General features: G+C 39.1%; 1 protein-coding gene across 3 annotated transcripts; it reads left to right on the top strand.

Moving 5' to 3' along the window:
- acsl6 (acyl-CoA synthetase long chain family member 6) lies at positions 1 to 27,293 on the top strand. 3 transcript variants are annotated; one of them, XM_080041396.1, is made up of 20 exons: positions 1 to 204; positions 1,833 to 1,947; positions 4,315 to 4,379; positions 6,201 to 6,302; positions 7,095 to 7,194; positions 7,843 to 8,021; positions 12,167 to 12,199; positions 12,706 to 12,757; positions 15,206 to 15,279; positions 15,495 to 15,572; positions 18,492 to 18,626; positions 19,035 to 19,169; positions 20,249 to 20,344; positions 21,087 to 21,159; positions 23,175 to 23,263; positions 23,551 to 23,667; positions 23,817 to 23,960; positions 24,289 to 24,390; positions 24,480 to 24,551; positions 25,197 to 27,293. In XM_080041396.1, exons 1-20 carry the CDS (start codon positions 7 to 9, stop codon positions 25,335 to 25,337), a joined length of 2,100 nt encoding a protein of 699 aa, XP_079897522.1. In that variant the 5' UTR covers positions 1 to 6; the 3' UTR covers positions 25,338 to 27,293. The 3 variants fall into 3 exon arrangements, with proteins under 3 accessions (XP_079897522.1, XP_079897521.1, XP_079897520.1); XM_080041395.1 differs by having other exon boundaries at positions 1 to 207; XM_080041394.1 differs by having other exon boundaries at positions 1 to 210.
- Positions 27,294 to 27,993: the final 700 nt, after the last annotated feature.

Here is a 27,993-nt window from a genome sequence, read left to right as displayed (position 1 = left end):
AGTCTGATGGAGAAGATGCAGGCCCAGGAGATGATGAGTGGCCTGAGGCTACCAGAGATAGAGGAGCTGGGCCAGTTCTTCCGCTCCCTCCCCACCTCCACGCTGGTGGGCATCGGAGCTCTGACCGCCGTGCTGGCATACTGGCTGGCCACCAGACCCAGAGCCATCAAGCCACCCTGCAGCCTGCTCCACCAATCTGAGGAAGTGCCGGTAATGGGCGAAGCACACACACACACGCACACACACACAAATTAACCATGAGGTCGCTGGTTCGATCCCCGGCACCGGAAGGGAGGGTGTTATTTGTGATACTAGTAGTGGCTGGTATTACATCTACGGTGCCCACCATCTCTACCATTGTGGCCTTGAGCAAGACACTTAACCCCAAAACGCTGTACTACGGCTGAACCCCTCCGAAGTGTGAACTTGAGAGGGGATATGCGAAAAGACAAATTTCAATGTGCCTCGTGGGACATGACTAATATGCGTAGATAACTTAACTTAACGAAACATAGATACATATATGCATGCAAGAATGTTAAGGTTAGGGTAATGTGGAATAGTTGTAATGCTGAGTTGGCAGTGGTTTCAAATACACTCTGCTTTAACCCCATTCTATTTTTTTGTTTGTTTTTTACCTTAATACTATAATTTTTTTATCACTGATAAATAGAAGTACTGTATGTTGTAGTTGTTCCGTACATTATCTTTCCCTCAATAGCATCACAACTAATGACATCAAAGTTACATAAATATTACTATAAAAACAAAAAACTAAGGACCGTTAGATATTATTATTATTTTACCTTGCTGTATACACACCCCAGGAACTGGCTTTGACTGTGTTTGATGCTCACAAGATGTGGGTGCAACGTGCATTCGATCAAACCCCTGTTCTTGTTTTAGCTTAACCACCATGCCAAGCAAACCAAACACACACGTGCTGTTTTTCGCACAAACACACCACAGCCCCGTGCCTTCTCACTGACAGGTGAGGCTTGTAGCATTTCTAGTCAATGTGAAACTGCTTTTGAGAGGCTTTCTTCCCGCTGAGGTTGATTTGTTGGGTAACCTAAGAAAGTTGTTTGAAGCATTGATATTACAGTCTAACAGTACAGACAGTGAGTACAGACTCACGCACACATACAGTAAATGTACAGGTGTCTTGCTACACAGTAAATTCCCCAGTGTTAAATATGCAGTGTCAAACTCCATTAACTCTATCTGAGTTAATATAACAACAGCTGGAGTAGAATGCCTCCTAGTGTTGGTGTCAATTTCGGTAGTTAAAAACGGGGTGTAGAAAGTACTCTATTAAGCTTTAAATAACACTATACAGTGTATTTTTAACTCTATTTTGAGTTAATTTAACTCTAAAATTTTAACACTTTGAAAAGAGTTAATTTAACTCCAATTCTGAGTGGGACCAAATACACTCGGAAATAGTGTTAAATTTAACTCTTTTAGTGTTATTTTAACACTTCAAAATTTACTGTGTAGGCACCCTAATATCTCCAACCTAAATGACTCATGTGCAGAAAGGAATTTGCTTTTACGATACTTAAGCTTCATGATAATGAACTTGGATCACCCAGAATGCATCAGCACTATATTGTACACAACATAGGAGCAAAAAAAATTGTATAAGCATTTGTGAGCTAACAGAGGGAATGGATTATCATTTCAAGGACAAGGACAACATCTGTCTTCTTACTTTCCCTCAGGCTTTGGTATCTGTTCATTACAGCCTCAGTATGGTGTTACACTGTTTCTTTTTCTCTCTCTCTCTCTCTCTCTCTCTCTCTCTCTCGCTCTCTGTCTCTCTGCGTCAGCATGAAGATGGAGGTCGCAGGTCCATGATGCTAGACAGCTCCAAGCTGCTGACTCATTACCATGACGACGCCAAGACCATGTACGAGGTCTTTCAGAGAGGCCTCCACATATCTGGTGGGTATGATGCGAGCTGCAAAATAGGACATTTATTTGTGTTCGCTCACATACTGTACATACGCACAGACAGGAGGTGCACACAGTCTTATTAATGATTGTAGATAGATAGATAGATAGATAGATAGATAGATAGATAGATAGATAGATAGATAGATAGATAGATAGATAGATAGATAGATAGATAGATAGATAGATAGATAGATAGATAGATAGATAGATAGATAGATCATTGTTTTATCTTGATTAAAATGACAGTGTGCTCAAGTTATAGTGCCCTGTACATTTTCCATTTTTTTATTATGTTTCTATCTATCTTTTCATAAACACTGATGAAAGCATCAGTCCACATTTTATAATTTTATTTATTTAAAAAAATACAGAATGCCTTAAAAAATATTTGTATTTCCAGTAAGTAGGATCTAACCCAGTGGTTCTCAAAGTGCGGCCCGCGGGCCAATGGCGGCCCGCGGAAACATATCTGGCGGCCCGCGTTGAATTATGAATTATTAAAAAAAAATATATATATATTTTTTTATTGAAATGCACGGAGGGGATGCGTAACAGTAAAAACAGTACAGGGGTCGAAACACTTAAATATCCCTCCTAATTGTTTATATTCATTCCCCAATTATTAATAATAACACCCCTACCCCTAGTGGACCGTACTATCTTAAACTTGCGAAGTTCGGCTGGCCTCTGTCTCTCGTTGCAGACGGCTGGTCAGCCTCCCGCAGTGCAGCAGGCAGTGTAGTGGTCCCAATGTAAGTTGTTAGATAGTGAGCTTGTTAAGTAGCCTGGAAATCCAGACCCTGATATCTTGAACGATAGAGGGTCTGGCGACGATCAATTGTAATTTCCAACTCAAGGGGCGGCTCCTACTCGTGCATTTCAAATGCCACTGCACGCAGTTGGATAGCACTACAACCAATCAGAGCGATGCACAAGGCGACGTAAGCCCCTTTCGTTTAGCGAACAGCTGTTAAACTGTTAAATTAAACGTTTGCCGTTGTCGGTCGGCAAAATAGAACATTCCACTTACTTGCTAATGAAAGATTTGAGTGCCGTCTTCCAAATCGTTAAGGGTCGAGGCCAAAGCAGTCTCAAACTCACACAACATATCCGCAGCCATCTTTGATGTTTACTATCACGGCTTCGACGTCGCATGCACGTCACTGTCATCATCCGGTTACGTCCTCCCCAGAGTACCATATAAAGGGCTCTGGCGCGCCCATATTAGATAGAACCAATTGAAACGTGAGCCCAGATTTCTGGTCTTCTTGATAAAGCTTCAACGGAGCGTGTCCAGACCAACACGCGCAGCAAATTTAATTTGCCAGCGCCTAGTGGCAGGTCTGGGAATGCCAGGCTACTTGTTAAGCCCAATACGATGCACTTTCTCACCTTCAAGGTGAATTAAATTAGGTCTTTTAAGGAATTAAGTGTCTAACTCTTTTTCCTAAAGTTTAGCTAACAAGCTAACGTTAGCTAGCTGCTGATAGTCATGGAACTATCTGCCTAGTTGACTGCTGATAGCCCACCCTGTTTATTTCCAATGTATAGTGTCATAATAGTTAACACTGCTGCTGCATCATGAGTAGTGAGTCCTACAAAAAAACACTCCAAAAGGTGATACGTTTTCAATGTGCAGAAAGTTTTGAACAATAAAGTAGAATAAATATTTGAATGCAATACAGAATGCCTCAGTGCCTTACTGATTTATATTCCATTAGATGTGTGTCAATGGGAGCTAGTTGTCTTTTCCTTAACATGTCCGCCATAAATAAATACAGAAGACACAAATTACTGCGTAAAAATTTACCAAAATGCATAAAATGAAGTGTTCGAACCTCAAATTTTTCTGGGGGATAACCCCCAGACTCCCGCTTTTAATGTGTGTCCCCCAATGTTGAAATGACACCTTGCACATTTATTATTTAAAATGTGTTAATTACACATTACTGGATGCAGAACAATACATGTAAACTGTAAAGACGCAAAGACACTGGCCAATGAAATTATTTCAGTTTTTTCAAATGTTTTCCTTTGGCGGCCCTCGGTCCAATGTTGGGTTCCTAAATTGGCCCTCAGCTATCAAAAGTTTGAGAACCCCTGATCTAACCTATTTTGTCGTCTCACAGACGTTTTCAGACTTATGGGTATACAGTTAAACAGACACACGTACACAAACACACACACTATGAAACCTTTTCAATCTAGACATTATCACACAACCACACACACACACACACACACACACACACACACACACACACGCACACACACACACACACACACACACACAGATGCAGGTGTTATAATGTTTGGTTCAGACATCAACTTGATGTTTCACTGTGTGTTCAACAGGTGATGGACCTTGCTTAGGCTCGCGGCTTCCTAACCAGCCTTACAAATGGATATCCTACAAAGAGGTGAGTGCTGCTAAAGGGGACATCTGGTCTCCTTGTAATGACAGGTAGATGCAGAAGCAGTCTTGGAAGAAGAGGAAGTGTACAAGGGATTATACAGTTAAAGGAGGCGTCAAAGACTAGCATAGGAAAATACTTCAAAATGTTTTTGAGAGTGGTAATAAAACAGTTATTGGGTTTATTTTACATTTTAAGGTTTTTGTTCACAATGACATTATCATTCGTATTTGCCATGGTAAAAAAATTTAAATATGCAATGAGGCATTTTCTGTAAAAAAAAAGAAATTGTATTTTCCACGCGCTTAAAATATTTATTCATTCCTCATCTTCATCATCAGCCTTGTAATTATTTGTAATTACACTTGATGAGCTACAATCCGTCCAACCAGTCCATTTAATTAAATTTTGTAAAACAGCATTTGGGTGTGGTTTGCAACCTATTCACCGCAGTGGCTTTTTGGCACCACATCCGCCTAACAACAACCAAGTCTGGCAAAGTGACAACGTGTATACTTAGATAACAACCAGTCTTAAAAAATGTTGCCTGGTGAGTGTTCTGGAGTTCAGTGAGTTTGTTTGGCAAAACAACTGCCAGATTCCATGTCATGTCAAAACCCAGTCTGGTTGGCATGTCAGTTTGATATATTCACTTCCCTATCAAATAAGACAAAGAAAAGAAGAAAACACACGCAAACAATAAGATGGAACGAAGCAATGTTTTCCTTTTTTTGCTTGAAATGGCCAAACTCTGAAAGGACTATCAAAATAGCTTCTGAGATCAACCTAGTGTGTCCTTTTTAAAACTTAGAAATCATAATTCTTTATATGGGGAAATCAAATCTGACTTATTGCCTTTACTTTGTTGCCACAACCTAAATACCCATCTTTGTTCACCTGGAATATATTCAACGCAATATATTTGATCATAACAGTTTCCCCTCTTTTGCAATTCTCTTCTGTGCTGACTATAAGGCCCAAATATAGATATTTTTTAGTTTTTTTCAATATCTTCTGGTTTGTACCTTGTCTATTGCTGTGAGCCATTGTGTTGGCCAGACACCAGCAACTTTCCAAATATGTATTGAGCTAATCTCTGGCCACTCCTACCGCATCTTAATTGCTTCAACCTCCCCTCCCTTGAAGCGGTTTCAGGTTCCAACAAATCCCTCAACACGTGAGGGAACCTGACGTGTTTTGGAAAGTCATAGTAGTTGTGGGGGCGGAAGTGGAGGTGGCTGTAGGAGGGGAATTTCAATTAGACAAGTCATGTAGAAATTCACAGTAGAAGCAATGCCCCGTGGTCATATGAGAAGAGAATGAAGCAACTGAGAGCCTGTAATTCCCAGGAAAAAGCCAATAACACCAGCTTGGAAAATACGTTGCAAGGCCTCCTCGGAAACACAAGAGCGCATGAAAGCGGTTGAGCAACGTTCATTGCTTTGCTGTCTTTCACAATCACGGTAACTTATGTAAGAAAATGAGAATTTACCAATGCAGCAGTTTACAAACATAAAATATAACACATTTCTCCAGAGATAAAAACCTTAGATGTTTCCAGAAATCGCTTCAAATTGAGCTCATCACTTTATCCGAATCAAGACTGTAGTTTTACTTTGCTGAATAGTTTCTAAATAGTACAGAGCTAAGCCAAACACTGCATACTATTGAGCATGTCTGCGTCCCACTGTTTCCCAAGAAACTAAATAAACCGGAAGGAAGTGAAAATAGGTGTAAACACTTTAGTCTTTGATGACTAGCCCAGCATTTGTTTGGTGTTGTTGCACCCGGTCCAATCAAGTGCTGTCCCTTCTTCCCATCCTCTAGGTGACGGCTCGGGCTGAGTATCTGGGTTCAGGCCTCCTGCACCAGGGCTGCCTGCCCAACCCCAACCAGTTCATTGGAGTGTTCGCCCAGAACAGGCCAGAGGTGACTCTCCGCATACATTGACCACGTTTACATGCACTCACTGTACAATACTCTGATATTAACCCGGTGAAGGTCATAGTCCGACTCATACATTGCCATGTAAACATCTGTTTCTACTCACCTAATCAGAACAAGCTCATATTCAGAGTAAGCCATAATCAGATTTAGACATGTGGAGTATTCCTATTTTAATCACATTATTGTGGCATGTATACACCTTCATCGTAATAAATATTCCGACCAGAGTTGTTCCTGCATTTTCCGCAGTTTGCGAGCCATGCCCTGGTTCATGGCGGTTAAACAAGAGTGTTTTAACACTGACGCTTCTACCGCAGAATATTAGGCAGAATATTCGGAATATGATGATTGGCATGTAAACGGGAACCTCCCTGTAGCTGCTGAACATGTAAACACCTTATTTGGAATATTGTCTTAACAGGAGTGTGGACCTTGATCAGAATATACTGTGTAAGCATAGTCACTGTCTCTCAACTCTCTCTCCACTGTTTCACACCTGTTGGCTTGGAAGAGACACATGTAAACCATTTTACAGATGGTTTTCTTTGTGCTGATTTGAATGCAAACACTCATCAAACTGCACACACGTTTGTTAGCAGAAAAAAAACACAGTGAAAATGCATTGACTTGATATTAGTAGGCGGGCATTAACAAGGTCTTAACATAAATGTAACAAAAATATAAGTGTAAAAGTATGTGTTGTAATTTGACGTCTCACAGATGGTCGAAAACCCTTAAATCACTGAGCAACCGGACTTGTGTGTGCTTTTTTAGTGGATCATCTCAGAGCTAGCTTGCTACACCTACTCCATGGTGGTGGTCCCCCTTTATGACACACTGGGCGCCGACGCCATACGGTTCATCATCAACACCGGTAAGAACACACACACACATCAAAACACAGAAAAACTACACCAAAACACTACAAAAACCTACTGGCAAATACTTAGGCCTAGATCATGTCTTCTAACCCATTTTGTGTTTAGTATGTGTAATACAAGTGTAATCATGACATTCTGAGACGTGTAAAAGGTTGTTTTTCTGCAGATAATACAGCATATCAGTGTGGTGGACTCAAGCAGTACTGTAGCTTTTTAGCAGTAGAGCTCCACTCACTGGTGAATGAGAGACACTGGCTGTCGTCAGCCCAGCCCTGATACACACACACACACACACTGTATTTCAAGCCTATTCAGAGACTTAAACATCCATAGAAACACTGTGTGGCTGCTATGTCATTTACCTTATAAACAATGCATGTACTGTATAAGCCTTATGCAGCTCTTTGAACCAGAACTTCCTGCTTAACTGAGCCTTATATAAAAAAAAAGTCAGACACTAGTAGTATTTGAACTGAACTCAACATAATCCTACAACAAATACAGAATATGTACATTATTTGTATGCCTTTAAATAACTTTTCATTATTTAGAAATGTGATTCTATTTCAGCTGGGCCCCCACACATGCAGGTCTTGTTTTCTTATCGTGCATGGGTTGCCTGTGCGTTTGTGTCATTTCAGCTGACATCTCCACGGTCATCTGTGACAAGGTAGAGAAGGCTCAGGTTCTGCTGGAAAACGTGGAGCGGAAGGAGACCCCGGGCCTGAGGAGAATCATACTGATGGACGACTTTGACTCAGCGCTGGTGGAACAGAGCAAGAGCTGCGGCGTGCATGTGCAGGCCATGCAGGAGGTGGAGGTAGGCCTATGATGTCATGAGAGGGGGAATACAACCAGTTCAAAGCTGCAAAGGTGTCTAGTGAGGGGGGATTTATATTTAGAAAATTATATATCTATAAGAAATGTTCACACTCAGGTGGTCTGAATGAGTAACTTTTGAAGGTGCTGTTAATATTTCTAAAACAGTCTAATTTTTCCTCTGATGATCATAAATTACATGTTACAGTAAAACGAGACCAGCGGTGCAAAGAATGCTATTTTTTATTTTACAAATATTATATTTTCTTAATGCCTTTGTCATGGGTACGTACGCTCACCCAGGAACAAAAGCTGGCGTAGTAAAAACACTACTGCTTTTGTCCAAAGGGGGCGCAAGAACTGAAAGTTCCTCTGAGAACCTTTAACATGTTCTCCTATTGTTGTCATTTTTCAATGGAAGCGGGTTTTCACTTTTATTGTTGTCCAAGGGTTGATATAGCTTCTAATAAGTACACATCACTGCATGTCATCTAAAGGCTCTCTCTATCAGAGGAACTGAGAGCAGGACAAACAAGCCGCCATAACCGCGGTGAAATCTCCTCTATAAATATGTGAATAATTGACTCATGCATTTCTATTTCTACATGCGTTCCTAAATATATTGTTACAATTCTAATGTATTGGTATGCTCAGCAAACATTCCAGGTCAAATGGGATAATACTGTTTCTGATCCTTTTCATGTGGCGAATGGGGTCCGTCAAGGAGGAATCTTATCTCCTATTCTTTTTAATGTATATATGGATGAACTTTCAAGACAGCTAAATGAATGTAAAACAGGATGTATTGTGGGAGATCAAGTTGTGAATCATCTCATGTATGCTGATGACCTGGTTTTACTTTGTCCATATTCTGTTGGGTTACAAGAGCTGTTGAGGATATGTACACAATATGGAAGAGATTTTGACATCAACTATAATGCCAAAAAGAGTAAGGTCGTTGTTGTGAGATCTAGAGAGGACAAAAAATCCTCTTTTCCTGTTTTCCACCTCTCAAATGGACTATTAGAAATATCCAGGGAATTAAAATATCTAGGACATGTCTTCTCAGATGATCTCATGGATGACAGTGACATTCGTCGTCAATGGTGTAAAATATATGCACAGGCCAACATGATGTTGAGGAAATTTTCCATGTGTTCCACAGATGTTAAGTGTGCTCTGTTTAGGGCTTATGTCACGCCGCTGTATACAGCTCATCTGTGGTCCTCTTACAGAGTGAGAAGTATGCAGAGGCTTAGAGTGGCATATAATGATGCCATGAGGTTGTTGCTGCGTGTTCCTAGGTGGCACAGTGCTAGCCAGTTATTTGTGTCCTCTAATGTACCTACATGTCAGGCACTGTTGCGAAAGTTGATGTTCAGTTTCATGTGTCGTTTGGATTTGTCAGAGAATGGCATCATTATGGGCTTAACCAACCCTATGATGGGCTATCGGTTCACATCCAGGCTTCGAAAGCATTGGCATGATAGCTTGCACCTATTTTAGTACAGTATTTTATTGAGTAATGTATTTTAATGTGTTCTATGTGTGTGTGTATGTTGGATGTGAGTGGACCATCTGAGTCCTTAATAAAGATTATTATAACAGAAGATCAGGTCCAATTGCCACATGTTGAGATATAATGGTCGAAATGTCAATGAGTAAGGTTATATCTAATCTACACGTCTATATAAAGTGGATAACAACAGGGCAGATTATTTATTATAAAAAAATGCTTCACAGATAGGGGAAGGTGGGGTGATTTGTGCAACTTTTTACTCAAAGTGATTTTAAAGTGAGGCCTTGACAGTTATGTCTCCAACTCAAATATGTACATATATTTCAGGATGTTGTGCATCCCTGGCAATAAAAACTTTGGATCTGGAATAAACTGTTTAAGAAATATAGCTTTCGGAAAAAAAGTTGTCTTGTCGCACAAATCACCCCACGTAGTGGGGTGATTTGTGCGTCATTGTGTCACAATGACAAAGTCACCATCATCATCTTTCTGGCCATCTGAACTCTCATCAGTGGTGTCGTTAAGTGGAATTGAGATGTCACTCTCTTCTGAGCTACTGTAGACAATCACTTTCTTTTGGTGACCAGCGTATACAGCCATGCCACTGGCACAACTCTCAGAAATGTACTTTGCACTAGTTGCTCCGTGCTTGTGGAACCAACTGCCACCTGACAAATGTGATTCCCCCTACATTTCTGCCTTTAAATCAAGGCTCAAAACCCATATGTACACCCTGGTGTTTCCTCCCCATTAACCTCTGCACTACTTACTTACCTCTGCACTACTATCTGTGTTTATGTGGATGTATGGGCTTTACGTCTTTTATTTTGGTTATTGTTATTTTACCTTCATTGTTTACCTACTGAATGCACTATGTACAGCACTTTGGACAGTGCAAACTGTCATAAATGTGCTTTTATAAATACATTTTACTTACTTACTTACTTACTTATAACTCACCCAGGCCCTTGCGCACAAATCACCCCATCCCCAGAATTTTGGATAATAGGCATGATGCAGCAATTTAGGGTTGACATTGTGCTAATTATATAGACTCAAAGTGTAGCATACCAAAGCACTAAAACATGTGTCAAATGTTTTCAAACGTGTCTATAATTGTTCAGACACAATAATCAAAAAACCTTGATCATGGAAATTTTACTTTGAAAGGCAAAACACAGTTTTTTGAGCTTAAATGTGCTTATATCTTATTCCTTGTGTCTCCCTTCTTTACAGGATGAGTCAAATGGATGGCTCTTCTTAAATATGTGGTCACATTTCCAATTTCTTCCACGGTTTTCTAGAAACAATGGGTTTTGCAACTTCCAAAATGCACAAATCACCCCACCTTCCCCTATATATTTTTGTTTTATAAAAAGCCTAATCAATTCCCTTAAAAAAGCTGGGTGCTGTACTTAGTAGCACATGTTACTCAAACAGAAGAACATTTGTTGGGGTCTATTTGCAGATATGGAATTGATGACCTGGTGTGTGTACTTAGGGCAGCAGAAACATGTCAATGTTAATATCTAGTCTTTTTTTCCTCACAAAGTAGATATCCTAACGAAATCATCAGACTAGTGGCCTTGATGAACCCAAACCTTCTGGCTCTGACTGTCAGTGAACAGTAATGGTTCTAGTGACGCCAAACTTGTTTATGGCCTGGTAAAAGTCAAGAGGCTCAACTGTGCACAAGATGCAAATCCTATGTACAGCGAGTCAAAACAAACTGACGCTTAGATTTTGGTCACAAGCACAAGCACACCATCCAAAAATAAATGTGTTTGTTAGGCGTGTTGGTTGAGATCTTTATCTTCCTTTTCTCTGGCTGCACACAATCTGACCAATGTGGAATTATACATGAACAGAATAACACACAGACCATGCAAAGTACAATGAAATAATTGTGCTGTTGCACATAGTCTCTTTCTCTAGAGCGGGCATTTACGTATTTTCACTGCCTCTTTCATGCCTGTAACTGTGAGTGCTTCATTAGCACAATCACAACAAACATACATGTTAAACTGGTCCAGTCTAAGCTCAGCCTATTGCAAAAGCCCATATTTAAGGTAGATGCAGATTCATTGGCCCTGTTTCTTGTTCATTTCACATATACATAAAGGGTTTTAATAACACAGCAATGTGGACATTCCACTCCAAAATCCAAGTAGCTGCAGTTGGTGTGTATACATAGCTGTCATTTTTCTGTGATGATCCACCTTCCAGTAAGTAAGCTGTTTGAACTGTGCCGGTTTGATGGAAACCCAGCTCATCTGGTTTACCAGGTGGCTTAAAAGAAATGAGAGGACTGATTGTAAATGCTGTTTACAACAAATTCACCATCAACGCAAACACAAATGCAGGTAGCTTTACCATTATATGTCTCAAGACCACTCTTTCTGAGCATGTTTGCATTCCATCAATGACGAATCACACATGCTCTGGTCCAGATTGAACTATGCTGCCCCTGGTTTATTTACTACAGAACTCAGAACACTCATTATTAAAGAAATCATTGAAAATAACACTAAATCTATGTCTGATAAGATCACAACTTGAATGTCATTAATGCATATCAAGTGACAGATCCAACACTAACAGCTCTTTTTGAATGTTTCTTCTTACAGGCTCTGGGCAGAGAGCACCACAGAAAACCTATAGTAAGTACTAATCCAACAGAACACTACACATCAACAAACATTTGATGGACTGCCATGACCTTTCAGATGAATCCAGGAAATGTTTGCATGCAAGCAGTAGCAGTTGCTAAACTGACATGGGAAGACACTAGCCTATTATATGTCTAATAAACATCACCATATTGTCATCATCACCACACACTATGAACGTTTTACCATGGTGGCTAACATTAGCATTGAGTTCAAAGCAGCGCTGTGCACAATAAACTACAGCCTCGTAGACCCGCCGGCATGGCTGTGGACTCTTGGTCTTGTTTTGACAATAAATAAATATAAATCACTTGTTTTGGTTGGAAAAGTGATCTCAATTATGAATGCATGTTATGTAATACAACGTATTTAGAGCCGGTCACCTAATAATCTGTGACACGTGTTACTTATTCTTATGATAAACTGGTCGGAGAAAAAGTGTATTTCGGTGACATGTCATTTCAACACTCTAAGCGACGGAATGTTTTTCTCTACAGCCACCTGTACCAGACGACCTGTCCATTGTGTGCTTCACCAGTGGAACCACAGGTAATAACTGGGTGATAACATTCCTTATTTGTGTTTGGTGCTGACAAATTCACACAAAGGTCACTCAGGAATGTGGAAGCTGCAGCTACTGGGCTCAAAATGCTATCAGTGTCCCTCTCTTCCTGTTGCTGTTTTTAGTATCTGTACTTTTACGACCTGTTAACAGCAGAGCCACTTACACATACACACACTGTTTGAAAGGGGAAAGGAGGATATACGAGTCACGAGAGACAAATGAATTTAAACACAACATTAGATTTAGTCCATTGAGTAGAAAAAATCGAATAAATTGGGTGAAAAACTACATTTTCTGCTTCTATGTGAGGATCCGTATGCAGAATATTTTCCATACTGCATCATGCCAAGCCAAGGAACACAGTAGGCCAACAGTATCAGCCAACAACCACACCTTTAACAAGGTAACCCTCACGGATGACAGTCCAGACTATGTTTTTATCTTATGACCTGCTTACATCTACACAAAGGGCCAAGTTCAGTGACCTGATACTGCTTCCTGAAAAGCCCGTCAAGCAGTAATGCGCTCTCTGACTCATGATCAAATCCACTCTCTGTTCTTCCAGTTGTTTGTGAAAATTAAAAATTATAAAACAGAGTTACCCGGGATTCTGTGAATGCTTATAAAGCAGCTGTGGAGCTCAGACTTTTTGAATAACCAACAAAATGACACTGGATTTTTCTCTGATCTGGCGGCGACTCTGCATTATAACTTAACAGTTTACACAGGACAACCTGCCAATGAAACACCTGATAACATTCTCAATTAATCCCAACCAAAGCAGTGGTGCTATATTGTCATTTTACAGCTGTCATACCTCTCACATACATAGTTTTTTTGTTTGTGTTTTGTTTGTTTTGTATATGAATAAAACACTGTTGAGTCTAAGGTAATGTAATTTATTAAGCATTTTTAGTGCACTAATGCACTCTCAAAAACAAATCATATACAGTAAGATACCCTTTCAGTGAATGGATACACAGCAATATTACTTAAAATGTGACATAGAAGTTTCTCTTGAGTTTCCAGTCATCTGTTTAAGCAGAAGAGTTTGCCAGACATTTCCCAGAATTACTTTTTTTAAGTATGAAAAAAAAGATCCATCTGAAATCCAGCATCCAGTTTGCATTTTTTTTTTTTTTTTGCAAAAATATATTTTTTTAAATGTCTACATTTAATACACATTAACTACTGGTATACTCTCTAATTTCTTGGGTTGTGATGTTTTTAGGACATAACATTGTATCAAATACTCTTTAAAGGCAAGAGTGGCAGGCAAGCATTTCCTGGGAAATGGGTCCAGTTTCTTCACAGCAGCCCAGTGGTGACTTCATAGCCGCGCTTATCCTAGCAACAGAAAAAAGGGAAGAGAAGAGTAGGTCGTGTGAGGACACGCTGGTGTCAGTTTACAAACGTCACCAGCTGCAGCTCAGCCATAGATAGTATCACTAGCTCAACACATACAGGCACCTCCGTGGAACATGCTGCCACCTGCAGGCTGTGTGGGGGAAGTGTAGCCAGGAGATGCATTTCCACAAATCACTCTCATTTCTCGAGAAATCCCTCAGTCCTATGTTGCAACATTTCCTGGGCTCTGAATGAAAAACAACATTGCTCGCGGTTTGGATAGACAGATGACATGCCTGGAAAGAGGAACACTGTAGTTAGGAGTTATCGCTTCTTTTAATCAATTGTGTGTGTAGAAAGTGCTGAACAATAGCATTTCAGTTACTGGGAACATTCAAAAATATCATTTTAGTTTGTTGTAGGGATTGCCAGACTCTCACAATTGTTACACCACAAAGACTATGATTCAGGGATTTTTTCAATCAACGAGCTGTTTTGTATTATGACATAATAGATTTCCAATTTATGTAAAATGTTTATTTAATGATGTATTCATAGATTCTTTTAGGTGACGAAGTCACTTGAAAATTAGGGATGAAAGACAAAATTCTCTGAATTTTATATCTCACAGGATTACATAAGGAACTCTGAATTATGGGTATCTGGGTATATTATATTAAAAGTATTTTTCAACATATATACATTATACTGTATATCAGTGCAGATTTTAAATTGTCCACATATATAATAAATAACCAAGGTGAAATTATTTGAAAGGATCACTTTCTCATTGAATTAATTATTGAACTAAATTATATTTCATAATATAAGACATGAAATGTAAAGAATTCAGAGGACTTTCTGCCAAACCAAGGTTTTTCTTTCCCACTGGATGACTACGTGATCCTCCAGTACAGGGAAGAGAGTTTCACCTCTGTGATGTATTGTGTGTGTGTGTGTGTGTGTGTGTGTGTGTGTGTGTGTGTGTGTGTGTGTGTGTGTGTGTGTGTGTGTGTGTGTGTGTGTGTGTGTGTGTGTGTGTGTGTGTGTGTGTGTGTGTGTGTGTTTTCTGTCTGCTTGCACAGGAAACCCAAAGGGAGTCATGCTTACCCATGGGAACGTAGTGGCTGATTTCTCCGGCTTCCTCAAAGTTACAGATGTGAGTGGTCAAGTTGACCCCCTCCCTCCCCCCCAGAAATGTATTTGTTTTGTGTTTATCTAATGAAGACGCCTGACAATGCTTAGTGATTTATCAGTCTAGATCTATTGTGTTATACTGTATCCTGCAGCTTCAACCTCAAGAAGTCTTGAGATTGCAAGATTATTTTTTTATTGTCATCTGATTGTTTCCTTTCCTTCTTTCTCTCTCTGCAGAAAGTCATTTTCCCCAACCAAGACGATTGCCTAATCTCCTTCTTGCCACTGGCTCACATGTTTGAAAGACTCATTGAGGTAAATGGGCTGAACCACAAAAATGTGATAGTTATGGGTTTACGAGTTTCAAGATGAAAGGAAGTGTGGTGAGGAAGGATTGGTGTGTACAGCATGACTGTGAAGGTGGGCGTTCATTTAAGATTGTTAAGTGTGTGTGTGGGTGTGTGTGGGAGGGAGGGAGAGGCTCAGTTTTCTCTTTCCCCCCTCCCTTCCCTGTAGTTTTGCTTTCCAAACCCGGGGTTGAATGCCATTCCAGCATTGTACCGCCCATGCTGTGCATCTTGCATCATTTCCTAGAATACTGAAGCACAAACACACACTCCTATGCTTATGTGAATGTGTGAGAAGTTGAACCAATAATCTTGTGCATTGAAATCAAATTAAGGCATGCAAGAATCAAAAACATATTGACATTCATTTAAACCAAAGCCTGTTTCTTGTGAATTTGTGCTGTTTAGTTCTTCAGAACATTTGGAGGGCCACAGTTGCTAGATAATGCAACATGTGTCATTTCCAAAGTCTGAATTTTACAAAAAGTCTACTGTCCAGCTTTGGAAAAACGACATGCTTTTTCAGTTTCAGTATTAGTCAGAAAACATGGATGACCAAATGCCCCAACTTTGCAGGAATTTCCCGGTCTTACTGGCCTGACAGGGACAATGGGTCCCCTGAGATACAAAAAAAACCACACACACATGCGCAGTGATATCCATTTCAAACAAATAAATAAGCAGGAAGATTGCATCAGATTAAGGGACTGTTGGTGTTTGAGTCTGCTTAGCTACCTGTCAAAAGTGTCGCTTATATACAATAGCACCTTAAATGTATTTACAACATGTGATATCAAACATTAAACAACTAAAAGGCGTTTTGCCGAGGCTGTACTTCTGTCTCCTTGAGGCGAGACACTGCAGGTGAATAGGTAACATGTTTAAGTTATAGATATCAGCATGGAACTTTGACAGTCCATTTACTAACATTAAAACAATATATTTTTTTTGTATTACAATATTTTCCGAAATTGATAAATATGCCAATTTGGCTATATCTAACTAAATAAGCATACATCTTCATCTCTTTAAAAACAAAAATGTATATGATGGATTGACAACATAGTAGAGTCCAAAGCTTTTACTTAACAGTTTTTGGATACAGCCATTTTTCCAAAATGTATCATTAATCCCGACAATAGACAGCATATGAGCAAATCCTTCTGTGATCACCTTCAAAATAGTGCTAAGAATGATTATGGAAAATTAAGTTGATGCAGGCGATTTAAAAATTGAGAATTATTTAAAAAACGAATGTCAAGATAATGACCATTTAAGAGGATTGTATAGGTGGAATATACAGACACAAACAGACACAGTTTAGCAACATAAACACCTAAAAGTACATCTTGGCCCTTTTTATTTATAGTAGTATGAAATAAGATATCTAATGGGAGCAAAATCTCAAAATTGACCGATGCTTGAACAAATGATGTTGTTGCCTTTAGTGTACCACCTTAAATGACTCCCAGCCCTGGTAAATACTCTGTGACGTATGCACTGTTATGTAACCACTATTCCATTTAGTGTATCATCAGTTATATTTACTCATGTTTGAGGGTGTCATGTGCAATGTGTGTATCACGCAGCAAGTTGCAGCAAGTTGAACCAGCCCAGTTTGTCTGCCTGCAGCGGCATAGTCAGTCGATGACAATCAGACACAGGAAACCACCTTACTTCCTCAGAAAGCAGCAAATCAGATCAAACTATAAACAACACATGCACAAACACATACTGTAACTCCATATCTGATACAGCTTATGTATCAACAAAGGACAAAAGGAAGGCAGACTCCTCTAATGCTCCCTTTCCTCAGATGGTTTCAGAGACAGGAAGAGGGTTCCTTATGAGGCCACACTTGACAACAAACGGATGTGTGCTGACTGAGTTCTATTCTCAGTCTGTGCAAGTCTGACAAATTGCAACTGATCTGTAAAGGGCCATGTGGTAGTGGCGTGTGTGCATGTGTGTGGGAAAGAAAACATTGTGAAAGTCAGGTCAACTCAACACACACAGTCATATAAAGTTATTAGTTAGTTTGCACAAGACTCTCCAGCAAAATATGCAAACTGCACATCAGTGTAATTTTTATTTGGGGTGTCAGCACCACCCCAAGTAGGCTACAGTACTTATTAAGCCCAGTTTTTATATACTTGTACTTTACTTGAGAACTTCCATGTTTTGGTACTTATTGCTTGTACTTCACTCCATTTCAATTGGAAATGTACTCCACTGTTAGCTACAGTAACTAACTACTTAAGGTTGAGCAAAGCTTTGAGGATTTTAAATAAAATACTTGTATTACTTCTAATGGAGAACACTCTTTTAATCTTCATCTTAGTTTCATTACAATATTATATTGATTCTACTTTGATTTATACGCTCTGATCCCAAGAATCAGTGAAATAACTGACAAAGACAACGCTAACGGAGCATGTTTCTAATCTAATAGAGAAAAAAATATTTCGCAAACAAGTGAGGTTCCCCTTTTGCTCAATGACATGAGATTTTGAAAGAGTGTGGGAAACAGAACTCTTTAAGACAAGTATGACTGATTAGTAATTTCCCTTTTTATGATGTGTCCTTTATCCAGGGTGGTCAGCCAATCAGCACTGTATTCATGTATTCACCTAATTATGAAGAGAATTTTACTCATTTAAAGGGTTTATTTTGTTTCTCTTTATTTTGTCCCTAACGCAGTTTGAACTTGTTTCGTGATTTAGAGTTATTTATAACCTCAAATGATTTAACCCAGGTCAGTGTTGGGTCTGTAAAAGATGTGTGTGTGTGTGTGTGTGTGTGTGTGTGTGTGTGTGTGTGTGTGTGTGTGTGTGTGTGTGTGTGTGTGTGTGTGTGTGTGTGTGTGTGTGTTTCTCTCTCTCTGCAGTCTGTGGTGTACTGCCATGGAGGACGGATCGGGTTCTATCAGGGCGACATCCGTCTCCTCCCAGATGACATGAAGGCCCTGCGTCCGACCATTTTCCCCGTTGTGCCTCGGCTGCTCAATCGCATGTATGACAAGGTGAGATGAACGTTTTAAGCAAAGGCTTCCAGTATATAAGGAGTGGTTTGCTCGTTCTGCTGGTGATCAAGCAATTTGGCTTTGTTGAGTTCATTGTGAGTTTCTCTAGAAAATAAAGAGCAGCTGTGCACTGCTTTGAATACTAGGTTTGCCATCGCCTACTCTGACAGGAGTCCATGAGTCACGTAATGATATTCCTGGAGCTGTGAATTAGGGACAGCATGACTAATGTAATAGTCTAATAAGTCTGGTTTCCTCTGAAATCAACGTTGTGCAATAGCAGCCTCTTAAGTATAAGAGACAATTTATGGAGAATTATGTAGGGGGATAAATAAGAGTTTTGTTTTTGCGTGGTGTTGCCAGCTTCAACTATATACTGTATACATATATTTTTTGTCTCCTTTGCAGATCTTTAGCCAGGCTAACAGTCCGTTGAAGCGTTGGCTGCTCAACTTCGCAGCCAAGAGAAAAGGTGCTGAAGTCAGCAGTGGGGTCATCCGCAGTGACAGCATCTGGGACAAAATCTTCTTCAGTAAGATTCAGGTAAATAGTGTTTCTGTCTCTGAGCTTAATGTGACACTATAGACTTAACATCAGCTGTTGATGCACGTTGCAGCAACACCATCCCAACATACTGTATACTTCAGTACGCTAAGTGCATTTTGGAAAAAAATTATAAAGTGCACGGTCAAAGCCAAAGACAGATTTCTACATTGTTATGTTCCCAGCCAAATTCATTGGGGAAATGAAGAATGTCAACACTTCATGCATTCCTCACTGCCTGGCCTTAAGAGGGGTTACAACAGTTCATGTCACACACGTTTGATACTCATTGACAGCATCATCACACAACAAAAAAAACAACACGGAACAACTGTCTGTTTGAAATCAAATGACATTTTTTTCAGAATTACTATTTATTATTACCATTATTTTAAGCAGAAAATACATTAAAGAACCCTCTGTATTTACTAACCCATTGATGACGGCTGCTGCGCGATGCCACATTGGCTCTCCTGCCTGATGCTGCGTCGCGCAGCATTATTACTTTATCTAATTTTCATGGCATTCCCAGCATAGAATGCACTGTCATTGGTTCAAATACACATGAGGTGGGTTTTGTTGATTTTTTTAAGACCACGTGACCACCCAAAAGTTGTGTGGTTTGCCGAAAATCATGTAAATAAAAAAAATAAAAAATAAAAAAATAAAACTAAATAATAAAAAAAAATACGCCAGCTATGTCGGCGACAGAACAGTTAGTGGCGTTTGGTGTGCAGAATCAAGGTCTACTATAGACTACTGACGAAAATCACACAACACATTGCATCTATTTATTAACAATATTTAATAATTTTCTAATTCATCTAATTTTGACGATTTTTAGAAATATTTGTTGGTTTGTAAGCGCTAAGGGAGCATGTTTAAATAAAACCTGTGAACCTTAACTTTTAAATGTATTTTATTTCATGTTTCTATGTGCTACACAGGCTTAGATATTAAGGTTTTGGTAGACTTGACAATTCGTACTATTTTTTCAGAAAACCCTCAGGCATTAAGGACATGCATCCTAGATTGCCATAGTCATCAATGGGCTAATAGCCTGTTTGGTCTCTTTACAGGCCAGCCTGGGAGGAAGGTTGAGGATGATCATAACAGGAGCAGCTCCTACCTCGCCCAGTGTCCTGGGATTCCTCAGAGCGGCTCTGGGATGCCAGGTCAGACACACACACACACACACACACACACACACACACACACACACACACACACACACACACACACACACACACACACACACACACACACACACACACACACACACACACACACACACACAGTCTCTCTCGCTCTCCCCCCTCTCTCTCTCTCTCTCTCTCTCTCTCTCTCTCTCTCTCTCTCTCTTACTGCTCCCTGTTGCCGCTGTCACAACTTATTTCCACCGTCCCCCAGTGGCCCAGTGGTTATTGCATCGTTAAGCCAAACTGACCCTGCATTCCCATACCCATGCTCCAATGCTATTTAGTTTGACAGAAAAAAGGTTTAAACCAACCAATACATGATGTCAAATGCAGTATACTAAACAATACACGGATGTCATACTGCAACCAGTCATAGTTTGCAGTGTGCAAACAGCTTTTTTGGATTTGAACCACATTCCTCTGTGCAGCGATAGTACCATCACTTAAACTCTGCTGCCAAGAGAGAACAACCAGCAATGTGTCGGATGTATTAGCCAAAGGGTCAAATTTAACATGCTTATTATTAGTCCGTCCCAATTGTATACATCATGCAAACTACATACTTTTTAATGGAAAGCCAAAGTATGCGCACAGTAAAAATAGAGACTGATTGAACAACCTTTTTCAGAAGTGGAGATAAAAAGAAATCATGGTGTAATACTGAAACGGGTCTTTTGTCCCACCACTGTTCTCAACGATGCCTGTGTCTGTTTTTCAGGTGTACGAGGCATACGGTCAGACAGAGTGCACAGCTGGCTGCACCTTCACCACACCTGGAGACTGGACTACAGGTGAGCGTCAGTTTTTTTATGCAAGAGAAATAGAAAAATAAGACAGATCCCTATCTCACTCTATGTGACTCTCTAAACGTGTTTACTTACAGTAAACTACAGTGTCAGTCCAAAGGTTTTAAAAAAAGTGATTGGATCAAGCCATGCCTTTAAGGAATGACAAGCTGCTGTAGCTGCTGTAAAATAGTCACCCATGCACTGCACTGTGTGGAGTCACAGCTGCTCACATAACCAAACAACTGCTCAAACAGTGAGGGGCCTTATCAGCTCACAAAGAAGGTTTTATAGATCTGATTTAGTGGGGGTCAAAAGCAGGGCTAGAGTGAAGGGGAGGCTGACATCTACAGTAGATAGAGTAGGGAAAAGGAAATTGGTGTGCGTGAGAGAAAGAGCAGTCAAGCCACATTATTAACAGTTTAGGTGATTGCCAACATCAACAAGCTGCCAAAGCTGCCTGTTTTGTACCTGTTCTGCATTGTTGTGTTAAACCTCTCGGCATTGACCGTCATTTCCAAATCCGCATGACATCCATGCATTTACAGAACTTGTTTTTGTGATCGGCTGTCTGTAAAGTGTTTATTTCCCTGAAGACGGTCACTGAAATAAACCAGTGCATTTCAATATGTCACCCTTGTTTTCTTATCTGACCTGCAGCGCATTCTAAAACTATTTAATCCATCTTTCATATTCCTAATTAATATTAATATTCACACATCTTAACACATAAAGAAATACAATACCTAATACCTAGACATCTTTATAGGTAATTGGAACACGTCATCATCTGTTCACTTCCATTAGTGTACTGTGTCTGTGTGTGTGGAGCTGTAAAAACAGGAGTTGTTGTATTAGATAGGCTAAACCACATTGAGTGTTTAGTTTTCTTATTAAATTCACCACATACAGTATAATCCAGCTAATCCCTAAAGTGGAGGTGGAGTTGATGAGTCAGAATCGGGTCGCAATTTAACAGGAGAAGGAGTTTTCTTTGAGTGATTTCTGACAATTTGGCTAGCTTTTATTTTTATATGCCAATTTCATGCTGTACATTATACTTTGTTTTAGCATGTGGCATAAAAATTCTCTGTATCTGGATATTACTTGTATGATAAATATTGTCACATTTGTCCGTGCAGGTCGTAGTTTTATATTGCAACAGTGAACTCACTGACTTGTGTTTATCATCCTGGTGGTTATGACACATTATGACTTGGTAGTCAAAGGAACAAACAGCTTCACCAAAATGACTCTCAATTGTATTGATTATGCAAAATGACATTAAGCTTGTTTTAAAATATCAGGAATATGGTATGTGATCCCTAAACCCGACCTTTGTCCTTTAAGATTACAGTAAACACTTTATCAAATGGATTTATGTTTTTTCTACTTGTTCATGCATTTTAATATTCAATATATTTAATATTATTCTATAAATCTGTACAATCATGGAGAATTAATAATGTAGGAGTACATGTACTATTTGATTTTTTTCTTTCTAACATTAGTCCTTTTTTCTTCTAATGCTCATATGTCCCTTTGAGTAAAGATGTGTGCAACAAACATTCACAAAAACTCACAATCATCTTCCCTTAAAACTACAAAATGACAAGTACATGATATACTGTATGTCTCTTGTTATGCCTGTTATGCAGCTTGTATCTGGGGCAGTAAAACACTGTTAGATAACGCTCACTAGGTTGACCGATATCAAAATGTGGTCCAGCATCACCCTCTGCTGCTAAATTATGGTATTCCATGGGATATTGTGACATTCATTCTAAAAATATGACAACTCATCCTTCTTCCCTCCTTTTATTTTTAGATTTCATAGGCATCAGGTTTGAAATCATTTTTAATAAGTGTAACCAAATATGTGCAGAAGGTTTAAATGATTCCCTCCTCATCACATTTAGATTTATGTTGTAATGAGACAGTTCAAGTTGTGATAAAAAGCCAAAATATTAGAAAAAGAAAGTTTGTCTCAATAATTTTTCATGTTCTGAACATGTGAACAGGTCACGTCGGGGCACCACTGCCATGCAACCTCATCAGACTGGTGGACGTTCCTGAGAAGAACTACTTTGCCTCTAAGGGAGAGGGAGAGGTAAGAAACATCATTTAAAGAAGTGTTCTAAAATGATAACCCAAGCAGAAAAGTCATTTTACCTTAGCATTAATAGAAAAGAAACCTTGTTACTATTGAGAAATAACTTTCCCCTGGGCCTTTTCAATTCATTGAGTGCCACATAAACTATAAGGAGAATCACCTATAATTTTTTTTTATGAGAATTAAAAGTTTTTACCTTTTTCGACCTGCGTTTGTGTTGAGATATGTGTATATGTTTCACCTTCAACCACAAACCTATTTAATTTTTATTTTCTCCCATCTAGGTTTGTGTGAAGGGATCCAACGTGTTTAAGGGCTACCTCAAAGACCCAGAGAGGACGGCCGAGACGCTGGACGCAGACGGCTGGCTCCACACCGGAGACATCGGCAGATGGTTACCTGTATGTACACACAGCTACCATATACGACTCATATTCAAGACAAATGAAATTGGTGTTTAAGTGCATTTGCTTTAAATATGGCATTGTTTTTACTGTACATGGGGAGGTTTCTTCTTCAAGTCACTCATTCGACCTCTTTACTCCCATAGAACGGCACGCTGAAGATCATTGACAGGAAGAAGCACATCTTCAAGTTGGCGCAGGGCGAGTACATCTCCCCCGAGAAGATTGAGAACATCTACATTAGGAGTCAACCTGTGGCCCAGCTCTATATTCATGGAGATAGCCTGCAGGTAAATAAAATAACACACACACACACACACACACACACACACACACACACACACACACACACACACACACACACACACACTTAGATAAGGTCTATAATTCCTTAAGATGCCAATTCTTAGCTGTCTGCATTCATCTTCCCAGTAGCTTTCCAAGGCATGAGTACAATTAGAGGCTCCTGACAGCATCAGTGTGTGTTCTGTGTCTTGGTTCTTGTGCTCCAATTCAAGCCAGGACAAATAAAATACACCTACAGTATTGTGTGATCATTTCCAAGCTGATTTAGTACACTACACTTTTCCCCACTATGTTTGTGTTTGCTCTTTCCAGTCCTGTTTGGTGGGAATTGTGGTTCCGGACCCTGAAGTCATGCCTGGATGGGCCAAGAAAAAAGGCATGTTAGGCACCTTCAAGGACCTCTGTAAAAACACGGTAGGTGCAACGCGACTCAAACTTGTCAATAATGACGCTACAAATTTGGAAGAATTCTGTCAAAGGCAATTTTCTTTTTTTGTCAACAGGAACTAAAGAAAGCAATCCTTGAAGATTTGGTGCGTCTAGGCAAGGCCAGTGGCCTCCACTCTTTTGAGCAGGTAGGTGGGCTGTCATATGTTTGGGTTTGAGGCAAAACACAGGTGATATTTGGTTTGCCTTTTACAGTAGCAGTTGTACCATTTTATCATTATTATTTTTGAACATATGATTAAGGTCTTAAAGCTACAGTATGACCGTATACCCATGTACCAGCAGTATCTCAAGTCAGTACTGTTTTATTATGTCATAATGTCTTTCATATGGTCTTTGAGTAATGCAATTATTCATAAATTGTTCCACTTGGACTACTCAGTGAATTAATAATTGTAATATTTATTATGCAGCAGTAATTAGATATACTTTGGTAATGCTGCAAATTGTTAACATCTCCATCAATACGATTATAAAAGAGAAAGTTGATGAAAACTTTGTTTGGAAAAATGTTCTTACTATAATTAAAAAATAATATAGCTAAAACCCACCAAATAAAAGAGAGTAATTGAAAGAGATGCTTGTTCGCTTGGAAGTTAAGCAGCAAATTATTTGTATACAGTCCTATGCTTGTGTTATCAATAATATTATTGCCAATAATAATAACCTGGGGGTCCGGTCTCTATATTTAAAGTAATAACCTGGAGACTCTAGAATCTTGGGTCTCATTCAACATCTTTTCTTAACCTTTTTCTGTTTTCCTACTTTCAAAGGTGAAGAACATCTACATCCACAGCGAGATGTTCACCATTGAAAATGGCCTCCTGACTCCAACGCTAAAGGCCAAGAGATCGGAACTCAAGGAGTTCTTCCAGGCCAAGATCGACCAGCTCTACAGCAGCATCTCAATGTGAAGGCCGGCAGACCTCATTTTCCTTCAAGCATCTTAAAACCAAGACCTGCTTTGACCATACCACTGCAGCGAGACAATGATTTGACACCTTAGGCTTAACAGGCTTTGGGAAAGCAAGCCAAACCTGGCCCCATTATGAAAGATTTAAAATTTCGTAAATAAGAACAAATCAAATACATAAAGTTAAATACAATGCACATGGTTATGTGTATTTCCTTTTGATGTATGCATTTTCTGTGTCATAAAATCATAAAAATATAAGGAAATTATTTAGCTTTTGGTCTGTGGCATAGCTAAAAAAAACATTACAAAACAAAAACAAAAGTGATGCATTTCAGTGTTGTCCAGCAGAGGGAAGCATCAACATTCCAATATTACATAAAAAGCACATTCATTAGTTATCATGAGGAGATGCAAGTTGAGCACACTGTCTGTGTTGACAGTGGGTTAGCTTGTGTTAGCTCATAGTACCACACTGGGTTGAAGGAGGATGATAAGCTAATGCTAATAGGTTCCTGTTAGGTAAAGAGCTTGAATTGCCTCGTTTATGTCTACTGACAGTCAGCTGTCACTTTTGTTCTGACAACACAACAAAGTGCTACATTTCAGAATATTACTCTAAGAAGAGACCTACCATAATTGTCTACCTAGAAGTCATCTAGACACAATGTATCCACAATAATATGGTCTTACACCAGTGATGATAAACACAAGCTGCCTTCACTCGCCTACCATAAAAAAAAAATAACTACAGTGCCCTGCATTTTTTTATTGGTAGGGTTGATTTACCTTCTGCTGGACATCGTGAGTTGGGATTTGATTGTAATGTGGAATGGGCAAGTCATGTCACCATGAAAAACAATCCATTTAGTAATTAAAGACCAACAGGTAAATAATTGTCCATTCCAAGTATAGCCTCCTTTGAATTATTTATGATACTCTAAATGCAAACATTAAACGGAAAAACAAAGCGTATGACAATGTAATGTGTTTTACTTAATCGTTTTGAATGTGTTTTAATTTTGGCATTTTTTATTTTTCATACATGGCTCCCAGCTATCCACCCAAAAACACTTTCAAATGCTTTGTCCTCAGCATCTCATCAGTTCTTTTACGTTCACTCATCTTTCGGTTTAAACCTACCAGCCAGACACTTCCGAAAGTCCACAGGTGTACGACAGCGAGCGAGATGTCTTTGTGTATCGTGTTTAGGTCTAAATGAAGATAATAAGGTAGGGTGGGTGAGTAACAGTTCCAAAGCATTGCAGTCCACTATTCCATGAGGGGCATCTAAATATTTGAGCCACATCCAAATCACAGTTCATGTCACATGTTCACTACGTAATTCAATATGTCATCTCTACATGGCTATGATCAGCAGTGTAGCATGCATGCTCCTTGGTTTTAAATGAAGGACTGGCCCACTGTAACAATCCTCAAAGTTCACACTGTGCAGTTGGTTCAATCACTACTTTCTTTACATCCATCATAGCACAAGGAATATGTCAGGTAACAAGAAAATAAATACATGATGCAAAACCAGGGTTCAGGGCAATGCATGCAGTCTGCCCTGCATTGCTGGGACCGTTAGCATTTGACTTGAATAAGACGAGTATTTCTTTGTGGCCATTAATAGCAGGTTGTATGCTGCTGCCCACAGCCACTGCTGCTAGTGCAAGGCTTTGTAATGTAGGCAAAGCCGACAAATTCCACTCACTGAAGGAAAATAGAACAACCCTCAACTTTTAAACAAAAGAAACCCATTTTTTCCTGTTTCTTTTTGGAGGGTTTACACATAGAAGTAATGTATAGGCTTTTTAAGTTGATTACCGTCCCAAAGCATAAACAATGTGGATGTACATAAATGAGGAGAGCTAGTTGTAAGCATATTTATTAAATCAATGGTTCGAATGGTTTTTTTTCTTTCTTTTTGCGTGTAGTGAGATGAATTGTACTTATTTATTTATCTATTCTGCTGTAAAAAGGAATGAGCACCATATCCTTGTAATGATTATGTGCAGCAATAGGGATGGGGAGGGTGGGGTATTGGAACATGGGCAACAAAATAAAAGATATTCTGGAATGATTTTAAATTAATGTTCTTGTTTCCTTTATTTATTGTGCACTTGTATTTGCACATCGGTTTGATTGAGATTTTCCCTGGAAAACAGCTTAATGTAGGCCTACTACATGTTAAAGTAAACTGACTGACATGACTTATTATTTCTGTTATTATTATTATTATTATTATTATTATTATTATTATTATTATTATTATTATTATTATTATTATTATCATTATTATCATTATCATTATTATTATTATTATTATTATTATTATTATTATTATTATTATTATTGCGGTCGTTGTTAATTCAACAATGATTAAGTAGCACGTTTGGCAGAACTAGTTTTCATCAGGCCTACATTTATACAGGTAGGCTATAAATAGGCTAAAGGTAGCAAAATATAGCCTAAAGGTTGGTAGTAGGCTAATTGGACTATTTAATATTATCTTTTTTGTGAAAATCGTGGACATTAAACTCCTTCTGTCTCAGACATTTAAATGAAAGGACATTTCTATTAGCCTATGTTTTCTCATTAAGATGGGATAGGCTATAACTCATTGGTGGAACTGCTAACAACCTTTAGACATA

Source organism: Ammodytes marinus (assembly GCF_949987685.1).
Source record: "Ammodytes marinus genome assembly, chromosome: 14".
Classification (NCBI taxonomy): domain Eukaryota; kingdom Metazoa; phylum Chordata; class Actinopteri; order Uranoscopiformes; family Ammodytidae; genus Ammodytes; species Ammodytes marinus.
This window is presented reverse-complemented; position numbering and strand designations above follow the sequence as displayed.

Excerpts from the sequence above, each read along its gene's own strand:
- acsl6 (XM_080041394.1), top strand. The coding sequence starts at position 7 with ATGGAGAAGATGCAGGCCCAGGAGATGATGAGTGGCCTGAGGCTACCA. Across the intron at positions 1,948-4,314 it reads GAGAGGCCTCCACATATCTG|GTGATGGACCTTGCTTAGGC; the intron begins GTGGGTATGATG and ends TGTGTTCAACAG. Across the intron at positions 6,303-7,094 it reads TCGCCCAGAACAGGCCAGAG|TGGATCATCTCAGAGCTAGC; the intron begins GTGACTCTCCGC and ends GTGCTTTTTTAG.